This window comes from Paramacrobiotus metropolitanus, unplaced genomic scaffold, assembly GCF_019649055.1.
Source record: "Paramacrobiotus metropolitanus isolate TYO unplaced genomic scaffold, Prichtersi_v1.0 Parri_scaffold0000006, whole genome shotgun sequence".
NCBI classification, from domain to species: domain Eukaryota; kingdom Metazoa; phylum Tardigrada; class Eutardigrada; order Parachela; family Macrobiotidae; genus Paramacrobiotus; species Paramacrobiotus metropolitanus.
Window position 1 is genome coordinate 1,687,708 of NW_026570226.1, and position 13,200 is coordinate 1,700,907.

Here is a 13,200-nt window from a genome sequence, read left to right on the forward strand (position 1 = left end):
GCATGGTCGTAATTAATTGAGTTATTTGAGAGATTGCCGGTACGTGATGTCAATATCAGCTGCCCGAATTCACGGGATCAGACACAATGCGTATTCGATAGCAGTGACAAGAGAGTTCATGGGGATGACACAGTCGTGACAGTTTGATTAAAAGAATCATTGCATCATTTTGCATTTATTAGGCATGCAGTGAAAGTCTATAAAAGTTAATAATTACATAACACATATTACATACAGATGCGCGGCATGCGCCGTGTGGGATAATTCAGTTAGGGTGACTTACTGTTAACTGCAAGGCATTTGAGTCTTGGAGGCACTAGTTGAACACTAGCTAGAGTAATACGAGTACAATATGTAAAATTTAAACATTACGTAGCAATTTACTGCGCCTGCACTGACAAGTTCTGAACGAAAACTCTGTTCCAGTTGACATGGGAAGGGACTTTGTTTAATTAACCATACATTCTCTGTGTAGAATTTCCACAAGAAAACCTTAAGAGTTTTAGAATTTCACTTTGCACAAGTCTGTCCATTAAATGAAATTGTAAAAAGAAATTTTAATCTCCTTATTTAATATGCACTATCAAAAATTTTGTGATATTATTTAATAACATTCAAGTTATCTCTCGCATAACATCTTCACATCCTTTAATTTGTTAGCGCATACGCGAATGGCCATTTCACTGGAAAATCCTTGCATGTTCCGTTTTAGCTCCTAAAACTTCATGATCAAGTGCCCTGTATGTATTTGTAATAATTATTGCAGCTAGTGTGCAGGTGCTGTTAATTACAGCGGAACTGCAAAAACGAGATATGTTCATCCATATTATCAGAATTTAATTGCGTATGAAAAGGAAAACGCATTTCCGTTGGCGTTGACGCGTACTTTTATTTCCTCTGACCTTTGAGTTTCATCATTCGTAAATTAAATACCGTCCAGCAATTTGCGATGGATGACGTTCATGACATTAATACTTTGTATATCAGGACAACAACATATGTATGTGTGTGCACCTTTACCTGTACCAGCAGAATTACTGTACATAGGAAGTACCAATCGCTTTTCCAAGCTTACTTCGCATTGATACAAGACCCTCTACAGTTTTCTGCAAATTTTTTAAACAGGAAACTTTTTTGTTAGGCAGTATAAGACGGCAATAATAGTTATAGGGGTACGTAGCATTGCACCGCTTTTTTGGTTGCACTGTTGGTGGCTTGGATTGGCACCCCGGTAAAACAACTTGCAAAAAAAACGTTAGTTAAACGTTAGGAGACGGCTAAAATTGACACACATCCGTTCACCTACCGGTAGTTACACGTTAAACTAACGTTTTTCCTACAAGCTGTTTTACTCGGGGCAGCGTTTGTAGGGTACTTACGAACGTAACGTAATGTTAAATTTTATGCACATACTGGTACATTGTATACTCGTACAATAGCAAAATTTTTTATTTGCGAGTAACACACTAAATATAACTGTACAAAGACGAGGAATTAAATTTTGTTTTTTACTTCTTTCAGTGACCTATACACTACACAATATACACATCGAGTAGAACGTTCTATACGATGTGTACTGTATATGTCAATGAAACTGTAAAAAAACGACAATTATAAAATTTACGTACAGGCGCAGAAACCAGAATATCTACATTCTGGTTTTTGCGCCTACTGTGTACTGTAAATGTAAATTTTTATAATTTAATAATTGCCGTTAACCGTTAACTCGCAATTAATTAAGGCGGGTGCTCGGACTCATGACCATAGTTTCATTTTTCTAACTTACGCGAGTGCATGATTTATCAAAAACCGCTTAACATTGCATATATATTTCTCATCGTCGAGTGGTTTCTTTGCGCTTTGAGACCATGCATCGATTACCGGGATCTACAGATGGTGACTACAAAATCTGAATCCAGTTGCGGAGAACTGGGAATTAGCACCAGCAATCCAATTTCATTTCCAAAACTAAAATTAAAATATATAATGTGTATTTCGGGTCACTCCATCTTCAAATGCGTACCAATAAGACAGGTTGGACAGTCCACTGTGTCCAAGCAGATATGACCTCGCAGACGCAAAACCGTTGTCCAGGCCAATCCAGATACAGTATAACTTTATTTTATATGCGAGGTAGAAAACGTGTTTACGCTTACATTCAAGACTTCGCCTTAGCGGTCTATATGATTTATTACCTACTTGAATTAAACTTAAATACTTACCAACGCGGGAATGCGGCATCTGTTTTGGGAACAGCACCAGCTAGAATCGGCTAATTTGGATGAAATGTTCTGTATGATTAGGATTTAGGCCACCTATTTCCGTAAACGGCTGAGGTTGTGTAATCAGTGCAAATATCTTCTACTTTCATAGTAAACTTGTGATTTTATTATATCGCTAATCTCAATAAAGTGAATACTTATTACAATTCATTTTCATAAATAAGTTAAAATAACTGATGTTATTTTATGGATTATTATGTTTTTTGACCTTTTTATGACGGCTTGTAAAATGGGCACCCGCCGCGGGAGACATTCACCCTACCGTGCTGCGCTTGTTAATTTGGAAAAAATTGAAGGCAGCGCCATCTCAGCAAGCAGATCCTTGGCCATGCAGATGGCGCTAAGTTCCTTTGCTTATGATCAACCGCCAATTTTGTGATTGGCATATTCCCCTAATCGCTATTGATTCGCAATTTTCATTCGCCAGTGTGAACAGGGCGTACATAATACCGCCCACAATATATGCGTAACGCTTGTGCTATGTGCTGGTGCACTTTTACGGCGTAAACCGTTACGTCACATCTAGTATGTATATTGTACTGTCTAATTTTGTCGTCTGGAATTTTCGTCTTTTTTGTCGGGTTTCTGGAGTATCTCCTCTTGTCTGCGTTCAGCTGTCAAGAACTACGCCAGTTTTATGGTTCTTCTCAACGTTCAATGATTTTTAAATGTAGTAACAGCGCCGTTTGATTATATTGGCTAATCAAAGTACCGACGGTATTTGAAGAGTGGGGAGCTGGTTTTCCCCTTCGGTTTATCTGTGATCGTCTCAAGAGTCGATAAATTCCGTACAAGTTGAGTGGCCACATCTTCCGATCCAATGGAAACAGACGATGTTGAGTTTCAACCTGTTGGGCAAACGGAAGAGGGCTATTATCTTGACGGGAGTCCGGCGTCCGTTCCCAGTGCGCTAGAACGACCAAGTATTGTACGTCCGTTTTTTTGTCGAGATTCTGCTACATCATCGGTTCTATTCTTACAACTGGTCGACACGATTCCCTATTCTTTTCAGGGTCAGAGTGTTGCTCAAGCGGCTAGTTTATTGAATCCGTTCAACTGGTTTAAGAAGGAGCCCTCGCGAAGACCCCCGCCATATTCGCGACCACCTCCGCGCCGAGCACCGCCACCCAATCGCCCTGCCATCCTCATCCCCCGCCATGCGCCTGCTGAGCCCCCCGAACAGCCCAATAAACGGCGGAAGGTCTATGAAATCGAGTTTGGCAAGATCATTAAGCGGGAGGAGTACGGCGAAAATCCGCCGACGAATGGCGCGATGCCACCCAATGTGGACCTCATGGTGGATGAGCGACCCCCCAAGAGTCCCACTTCGAGTGTTGGTAGTTATTTAACAGAGGACGAAGATTCGGACCTAGAAGTGTTGTCTTCATCTTCGTCGTCGATCGTGAATCGTCGGAAGAAATTGTCTGAAGGATCAAGAACTTCAGGTAAGTTTTGGTTTTCGCGCCAGTATCTCCTGGGATTTTCTGGCACTATTTTTTAATATTTTATTATGATTGTTATTGTATTAAGTATATGTTTTCGCGACACTAGAATTATGAACCTTCTGTTTTAAAGTAGAAGTCTAAAACTTGCAAAAGTTGCCAGTGAGAATACTTTTATCGTATTTAGGTTCTTCCCGTGATATATTCGACTCGGACAGGAAACCCAGCTCATCGGGGCTGCCTCGCTTTCCGCTGAGCGAACGACGAGATCTCTCTAGTCCATTATCATCTGCATCATCTCGCCAGACTACCGGATTGCCGTCTGTTCTAACGCCTTCGCGATCATCCCAAGTTAGCACTAACGTTCAGCATCATCCTTTAATGTCTGAGGTGCAATCACCCGTGAGCAGTGCCACATCTGCTACTCCGCCACAAGCCACACTCAACAAGAAGCGCAACTTTCAGGAAGTCGATAAGGACGAGGCACTGCCGAGTTTCTTTTCCACTTTCCCACGGTCGGCGGACCGAAGATCGTCGGGTGTGCTGCCCGTTTCGCGTTTCGGCTCGCGAGTATCGGAAGTTCAGGCGGGCAGCAGTGGGAATAGCGGTCCACTGGCGACGAATTTGAGTAAACGCTACCTGGGCAACAGTGGCGTGAAAATCCCGTTAAATACACAGTCGGACTCGGCCCGCTCCAGTCCCGCGAGCTCCGAGCTGGAGAAAATGTTTCCGCCGTTGAAACGCATGCCCATGCCTGGCCGATCCTCCTCCCCGCTTCAGTCAGCAGATAAATCGGCGAACCGCAATCGTTTGAAGTTGGAGAATTTGGATTACAAATACGTTGTCCGTTCCCCTGTTGTCCTGCCCACAGATGGACAGGATTTTGTGTTTAATGCGTCTATCGTGGTGCCCAGCGGCGCTCTAGCTCAAACAATTGACATTAGTGGATTTTCAACCGAACCCTCCCCCCGCCATTCACCACCACCGAAAATACATCGTTGTCGTCTTTGTGGCATTTCCGTGAAGAGTGGCGAACAAGAATGTAGTGAATGCACCGGAGCGCGCGCCACTCCACAAGATACCGTGCGCATTGAGCACATGGAAAGTAAGAAAAAAGAGACGACTGTTGTTGAGACAGGAGGTTGGACGTGCAAAAACTGCGGTAATCATTACTCGGAACGTACTGAGCGCTGTGTGGAGTGCGGCGCGAAGAAACCAGCTGGTAAGGCCATAGAAAAGCCTTCGAGCACGGTTAAACCTTCCACATCATCGGAAAGTGTAGAGTCCGTAAAAGTCCCTGCGTCTACTTCGAAGGAGACCGTTCCGCGGACAGGGCAGCCGGAGACTGCGTCTAGAGCTCCATTGGAGGTAGAAAAAACAACGGAATTCTCCAGTAAAGATGCCAGCGCAACCACTACCGGTAGGTTTTCTAAAATGGTAGTTTGACTAAAATACTCCTGATAATGAATATTGACTTGTTATAGCTGCTCCCTCAACGTTCGTTGATATTTGGTCGAAAAAGAAATCCGGATGGGACTGTCAAGAATGTTTCGTAAGCAATAAGGACGGCCAGAATGCGTGTGCGTCATGTGGAACACCCCGACCTGGAGCCGCCTCCACTTCTTCCGCTGCTTCATCAGCGGCTGCTGCTCCTGCGCCAAGTTTTTCATTTGGATCGGGTGCCATGAATTTTCAGTTCGGCGCTCCGTTAGCAAAGCCAACTGAGCCTTCTGCGCCGGCTTCTACGGCTGCCCCAGTGACAACTGGTGGATTCTCCTTTGGATCAAAGCCATCGGCATCCACAAACGAGCCGGCAGTGTCCACGGGGATATTTGGCGCTCCGATTACGACATCACTACCTTCGTTCAATTTTGGCCAGCCGCCAGTGTCTGGTACGAGTACGGCACCCCCCATTGCGGGTTTCGGGTTTGCTCCAGCTGCACCGATAGCAAACGGTATGTGTATTGTAGTTATCCTTATATTTGTTTGTTCTGTGGGCAGCAGTCATGGAATTTGGAATACTGAAGTAGTGCAGCAACAAACTATCGATTTTGATTCGATGGCTTCAGTTGTCTTTTTCCTCTGATCTTACAGTAATTTATAATAATATAATAATCTTACTACAACAATTGTTTCAGGATTACCGGTGTCTGCGCCAAGTAAAGTGGACTTTACTCCGGTCATTACCAGTACAAGTTCGACTTTTGATGCTCCCAGGCCGTCATCAACGGGCTCTGTTTTTGGTGGATTCAGTCTTGGCACCGCAGCGGCGCCTAGCGAGCCTGCCAAGCCAGCATTTCAGTTTGGATTGAATGCGCCGTCTCAAAGCTCTGGTACGATTTGCAATGAAACTGTTACATTTTATTTTTCCTTTAACAGTTACAATACCTAAAACCAGCTACAGTATCTAGCCGTGGCGTACTGGTATGTTTTTATAGAATAATCGGATTCAGTTTTTTTTAAACAAAATTTTCACGTTGTTAAGTTAGTGCTTTTTATGACCGCCTAGCTTAAGAGTAGAAATCCGCTTGAACGAGGATTTTTTCATAGGTTCTTCGCTTTTCGGCGGTCTGGCGAATGGTCTGAGCACATCGGCGTCCACTGCGCCCACATCTGGACTGCCCACGTTTGGCGCCGAAGGACAGGTCAAAGCAGCGGTTACTGCCGCACCTGGTAAGCTATGCTGTACTTGCAGTCTTTCACTTAAAGTTAAGATTTAAGAGTAATTCCGGGATTAATTATTTAAACATGCTTATACTAGGTTCATAGCGACAAGGTTGCAGTTGTTATCAAAGTACGCTTTTTATCCAGTACTTTCAAAGACTTGTCTTCGTTTAGGTAATCCTGCGCCGTTCATGTTTGGCCAAAGCAATCCTGCCGCTGCCTCGACTTTTCCGGGATTTACTGCACAAATCCCATCCACTACCGGGTTTGGTGCTGCTCCCGGTGGATTCTCTTCTTCAGTTGCGACTACAAGCGGCAATTCGGGTAACTTTGCTGCAATTTTGCGGTAACTTTGCATGTGAACGTTAGTTTTTCTGAGCAGGTGTCACTTTTGGAAGCAACTTGTTCGGTCAAAGTAAATCGGAAGCGCCACCGTCGGGATCACTGTTCAATTTCGGACAGCCGTTACAGAACGGGCAAACGTCTACTTTACCATCAAGCCAGTCGATTGCCGGTGGAATTTCTTCGCAGCCAAATGCTCAAGTGCTGAGTATATTGGGATCACAGCAGCCTGCCATGCCTGGTCAGCCCGGAACATTTGGAAGCATGGGGTAGGTCTTATTTGTATTTTGTTTATAAACGTTCGCAACTGGTAATTATAAGATGCTTTCGGTTGTGTTGCAGTGGACCTCCCAATGCCCGGCGAATTTTAAAAGCAAAACGGAATATCACACAAAGGTGAATCCATGGAGTCTGTAGACGGGGTGCGGCGATTGCTTGCCGTGATTGCTAAGTTGATAATTTATGCAGTTTTCTTTCGGGTTACTTTCATACCTTTTTGTTCAAAGGTGACAATATGTGGTACTAGAAATTTTTGACGGCCAATTATTTTAAATATGGATTGTTAAAGAAGATGTTTTTAATGACGAGGGATATTCATACTGTGGCTTTGCTTTATTGTCTTAACTTGATGTCGTTTTCTTTTGGGATGGATGTTATTTTTTCGGGTTTGGCAATGATGCCCAGTTGCCCATCTAGTGCTGAATTTTGCAATGCGATAAACAACAAAAACATGTTGACATTTTCTCTGTCGAGCCACGTTCTGGCAAGAAGCAGCATGTCTTTCAAAGTCTGCGGAAACAACATTGATAGCAGTAACACAGATAAAAAATTGTCATATAAACTCTACGCCTTCAAATTTTATATTTTTAACAATAAGAGTTTCTGGCAGTAAAATCTTGCCAGTTAGATCAAAGGCCATAATATAGGACGATATATTACCATCGTCCTCTTCCGATTTCAACGCTACAATAATATTATCACCGGAATCGGGAAGAAATTTAAACGACGAAAACCCGTGTGTCGGACTAACTTCGCCCACAAGAATATCATCAATCGCCGAAAAATTCTCCTCCGCCACCAACATGTGATTCGCACCCATGTGCTCGTCCAGTTTTTCATCGTACTTGTCTTTACTGACTCTTCGTGGTAGGAACACCCATTTGCGGTGCTTCTCCGACCAACCACCGGTTTCATGGATAACATAACCTGGAAACTGGATGTTTAATTTTTCGCGGATGGCTAAAAAGTTCTTTTTCCAACTGAAATGTTGGACACGGCCATCGGTGGAGATACGCTTAATCCACAACGGATTATCGTTGATCAGTTCGCCCGTGGGCGATGTCCATTCCTTCCCGAAACCCCCCACGAATAAGTGCTGATCTTTAACAGTTGCCCACTCTGACTTAAAACCTACAAAAAAAACAAGAAAATCAATAGAATAAAACGTTAAAACAAATGTAAGCATGTGCAAAAATCTGTCAAAAACAGTTCAATATTTTTCAAACAAGAAATTTCTGTCGCAGATTCCACAAACTTGCGACAAAATACCGTCGACGAGATGCTTAATGTTATTCTGCAAAGTGCAAACTATATCTAACGTGGCCATTCCAAACTTTTATCAGAAGCTCATTATAAATCGCTGATTTATTCCCAACCACGTCATATGTCGTGGCATCAACGTGGTTTCCTTACCCTTCGTGGCTCTGCCATTTCCATCCGTCAAGATCACCCAGGGAATCGCCAGATTCCCCTCAATCTCATATACTACACCGGTCCGATCATCCACACCGTACAGTCGCCCGTTGAACACCACCAACTCGCTCATTTCCATGCCGCGATTCCCGTAAGCCCATGAACTGACCAGCTTAATCAGTCCCGCTGGCTCGCGTTCCCATTCCACTTTGATCTCCTTAAACTCCGGATTCCATAGTATATCCCCGTATTTTAGATAGCTCATCCACTCTTCTTTTCCCTCCACTTTGGCTTTCAGGTCCATATCGGCCACCAGTGCAATGCGATACTTTATCCAGCCACCTTCTAATTTCACAGGATGTGTCAGTGGGTACGTGGCGTTATACGGAAGCTCGGGAAAAAAATACGGATCCAAGGGATCGCCCATGGGAAAGCGCGGATTCCTCCGGTAGAGGCCATCCGAAGGCATTAATTTATAAAGAAAAATTATAAAGATGAGCGCTCCCGCGACGATCAGCGCGAATAAGGATTTGCCCTGCAGACGGATCGTGGAGTTGCCTAGTTTGATCACTCTGGCTTTCTCGGCGGCTTCCATTAGGAATATGTTACTCCGGTACTGATTCATCGAAAAAGTGGGTACCTAGCGTTTATGAGGACTTCTCCGAAGAAGCGTCGAAGTGTCAGCATTATTCAGTGAAGCTCCGAGAAGCCAGCTGATCATGTGTTGAATGCAGTAATCAGAATGAAACAAGGCAAACAGGAAACCAAAAAAGGATTAGCTTTATATAGCTTTCCCTCAATCTAGCAAGTTGTTCAAAACATAACTGTAAGAGTTAAGACTAACCACAAAATAACCCAGAACTAAGGATGGCTTATCACAACTTGGCCATGGAAAAATTAAACATATTTATGATTTTATCCAGACTTATAAAAAATTTTGTGTAAGATGGACACACTGATACAGACAATAGTGATATGTACTATAGTATAGTCGCATTCGACGCATTGTCACTTTTGTTTGGACTTTGGGGCAACTTGAAGTTGAACAATGAACGCCCTGCTGATGCAGTAGTACTGGAGGGTATTAGGTTTGTTGCACTCTGTACAACCGTAAAAATTAAAAATAAGATTTACTGTAACATAAAAAAATAAAAAGTTAAAATAAGTACGAAAATAAAAAGACAATAAGAATAATAAAATTTTTCTGCTAAAAAATTTGACTAGAAGTATATTAATTACAAAATAATATAATACAATTATATACTCTATGTATTATCTGTATCCCAGTATTGTGCGCATACCTATTAGGCTATTACAGTAATGTGTTGCCATAAAGAGGCTCTATTTCCAGCAAATTCATATTCTATACTACAATCTGTACTTCGTATGCAGTAGAAAACATTTTAATTAATGGCCAAAAGCTAATTTATCGTTACGTGGTATTTTAAGACGGCCGTGAAGTACAGGTTACAGCAGGAACACCAGCTTGTGCATGATAGCTTAGCGGCACTCGCTATACCTTACCCATAATTGGTAATCACAAAATTGCATGCCGCAAAAGAGTGATTCCAGATTAAAGACCCTATTTTACTTCTTGCGAACGTAAGTACCGTGTTTGCCATCTAAATAAAGCATCGTCGGCAGATCTAGAGGCGATACAATACAATATCTTAAGCTTACGGTCACATAGCCAAATTAAATAATCCGATCAGGTTAGAAACTAAAGGAAATCCTCGCACTTTATGCTTAAGAAATCGAGTTACCGATTATGTATTGTACGTTGGACATTAGGAAAGGGCGTGCGCTACACGGTGTTGAGCGCCATTTATCAAGAATTGTAACTGAAAAATGTTAGTGATAAAGAATGCCTTTAAGCCGCGCAAGCAAAACATCTGCAGTTGCAGATCGCTGTTGACTGTTCAGTAGTGTTTGGTGTTTACTTTCTATGATTTTTAGTCTGACGCACACGAATAAAATTAATGGAAGTTATTGTCCTGGGCTACTGGCATTGTTATATACGATCAACGGAATTGCATGCATAGCTCTAGATGTGAAAGTTAAAAAAGGTTTTTTTCTAATAATAATTGATAACCTTAATGTTTCCGAAGCATTAGTACAGATAAGTACGAGTACTAATTCATCATACGCTGCATTGCTTCATTTTAGAATGCAGCTCACCGTCAAGGTCAGTACTGAGTACAATACGGCGTATTAAGTACTGCGCCTACAAAGACATAAGAAATCCCTTTCAACTTACTTGGTGAACTTACACGGGCAGGGACAGCTCTCCCAACGCACTCTGAGCCTTTATTCAACGTTGAATCTCAAGACTTAAACGTTTGAAAAGAAAACAGGTGAAGCGGCTTTTTCCGTTCTCGTATAGAAGAAATTCTAACATCAACCAGCTATGGTTCTGGTAGAAATTGTGCGACTGCAGGTACATTATTATGCACTCGTATTGCATAAATTTGTACCGGCGGTATATAGTATTCTGTATAGATACTTACTACTCGTAGGGATTACATACGCACAAATCTCAATTAGCGTATGCATGAAATTAATGTGGCCTAATTTAAAAAAAAACTAAAAATCCTATTTTTATCATAATATTTTAAATTAATAAGTACTGCGAGAGTACTTGTGCATTAATTTTACGCTTTTAATCGTAATAGTTTCGCAATAGTACTGAAACAAGTGCTTGTGCGATGCTGTTATCCATGCTTTGGCAAAAAGGCAAAGGCAAAAAAAAAACTGTAATACAAGATTGTATACATGAATAATTATGGAATAAGATATTCGGTGCGCAAAGCAGTGACGAAGCAGTACTGTATTTTAAGTCGGCAGTTACACTGCAATAATTATGAAGACGCAATTACACTGCAACTTTTGAATGCCGAATTAATTCACTTTGGCAAGCCGGTTGAAATTTGGCGGCCCAGACTAATTTTTCTACTCTAGAGTAGAGTTTCGATTTCGTAAAAATCGATTTCGTAACCTATAGTGCATATTAATGCATATAGTTTTTACGGTATATTGGTGAAATTTACAAGAGTAATATCAAAAAAGTCTACATCGGGCAAATAAACATAAGACATGCCGATTAAGCTATAGCCTTTTGAACTTTTCCAATTTTAAAATTTTTTCGCGATGTCGGGACATGATACGCAGGCCACTTTGCCATAATTCTGTTGTAGGTTCCAGACTTGCAGGAGTTGTTTAATCTACTTGGTAGTGGTTTTTCCACAAAATGAAACTACGGAAAATGTTGCATGTATTATTACAGTAAATAGTTACATCAGAATTATTAGAACTGCAATACTGTCGTATACGATTATTTGTACATCTTCACATACCGTTAGTGCAAATTTTGGACTTACGTGTAAGTCATAAATTTACAATCAAAAGCACAGTACCTCGATGTTTTCGCTTCGCTGAGCATTTCAAACGTGTTGCTCAAAAATGGAATACATACGTATATATAGAACAAAGATTGCTTATAGGAATCTTGTTTGATGCACTTGAAGAACTGTTCTACAGCTTTAACACTCTTAATACTTATGGTTAGTGGTACCTGTTAGTCTGTTACGTACGGACCGCCGGGACCGGTACGAGCAGAATTGTAGACAGAAAGTATTCCGTACTCACAATATTATATTTTGTACAACCCGTGTGATTATTTTCACAAGACGCACGGTCAAATCAATAATTTTGACATTGCGTATACCGTCGTAAAGGAATTAGTACCGAAGCGGCTACATAAAAGAAAGTTGTTGGTATTGCTGCTTTTTTGACTGATCCGGGCGATCGCGTTTCAGTCAACAGCTCAAAACGCGTTTCAGGTAAAAAGTGGACTACATACAGGTCAGCAGACTGTTGCTTCGGCATTTATGAAATAAACCAATTGCATTCTTGATCTGCACGAAATTTTATTATTTCCCTTGCATCTATATAATTAATATACAACGTATCTTTCCGCAGACCATATTTCGTAACTGTAACCTTTTAACTGTTAACCGGAAATGGCGTCATCGTCGAAGTCAGCTGACGCTGCAGCAACCTCGGGCACTAAAGGCGGAAAACTGATTGCCGTTATTGCGGATGAAGATGCTGTGGTGGGATTTGTCCTGGGAGGAATCGGGGAGCTGAACAAGCAGCGCCAGCCGAATTATTTTATTGTGAATAATGAAACACTGACCAGCGACATTGAGGAGGCTTTTAAGACGTTCACTAAGCGGGATGATATTGGAATTATCCTCATCAGCCAGGGTATAGCCGAGAAAATTCGTTATGCCATTGACAGCTACCGGCAAACCATCCCAACAGTGCTAGAAATTCCCTCTAAAGACCATCCGTATGACCCTTCGAAAGATTCCATACTGCGTCGGGCGAAGGTATCCAGCAGCACCGATGAATGGAAATAAAAAATCACACAAAGCGACCTAATGGTAAATGTCGCAGCTGAGGTTTTACAGGTTTTTGAGTTGAATTTACTACTTTTGCATCGACGATATATATACTGTATACATATAGAGATATACTATCTGGCAAGTGATTTAATTTGTTTACATTTACTTAGTACCATTCGAATTAAAATTGTCAGAATTGCCTGAATTTGCCACCCAACGATCGTGGATCGAGTTCATAATTACGATGTGTTGTACCGTAAAAAGTTCCAGATATGCCATAAAAATTATCCGGGCGATTATAGCACTGTCGTCTGAATTCGGTGCGATTAAAATGACGGAGGAAAACATTAAATATTTTTTCAATGTGCAAAT

General features: G+C 41.7%; 3 protein-coding genes across 3 annotated transcripts; 2 read left to right on the forward strand and 1 right to left on the reverse strand.

The window, feature by feature from the left end:
• Positions 1-2,821: 2,821 nt before the first annotated feature.
• LOC129582006 (nuclear pore complex protein Nup153-like) lies at positions 2,822-7,463 on the forward strand. Its single transcript, XM_055473367.1, has 9 exons — positions 2,822-3,210; positions 3,295-3,727; positions 3,912-5,144; positions 5,209-5,679; positions 5,863-6,057; positions 6,275-6,397; positions 6,563-6,712; positions 6,771-6,999; positions 7,073-7,463. Exons 1-9 carry the CDS (start codon positions 3,103-3,105, stop codon positions 7,128-7,130), a joined length of 3,000 nt encoding a protein of 999 aa, XP_055329342.1. The 5' UTR covers positions 2,822-3,102; the 3' UTR covers positions 7,131-7,463.
• LOC129582017 (soluble calcium-activated nucleotidase 1-like) lies at positions 7,378-9,443 on the reverse strand. The gene is made up of 2 exons (XM_055473385.1): positions 8,423-9,443; positions 7,378-8,140 (listed from the first exon to the last, which is right to left on the reverse strand). The coding sequence occupies exons 1-2, from the start codon at positions 9,045-9,047 to the stop codon at positions 7,563-7,565; spliced, it is 1,203 nt and encodes a 400-aa protein (XP_055329360.1). The 5' UTR covers positions 9,048-9,443; the 3' UTR covers positions 7,378-7,562.
• A 2,405-nt stretch (positions 9,444-11,848) lies between these two features.
• Positions 11,849-13,105, forward strand: LOC129582027 (V-type proton ATPase subunit F-like). Its single transcript, XM_055473398.1, has one exon. It carries the CDS (start codon positions 12,442-12,444, stop codon positions 12,841-12,843), a length of 402 nt encoding a protein of 133 aa, XP_055329373.1. The 5' UTR covers positions 11,849-12,441; the 3' UTR covers positions 12,844-13,105.
• Positions 13,106-13,200: the final 95 nt, after the last annotated feature.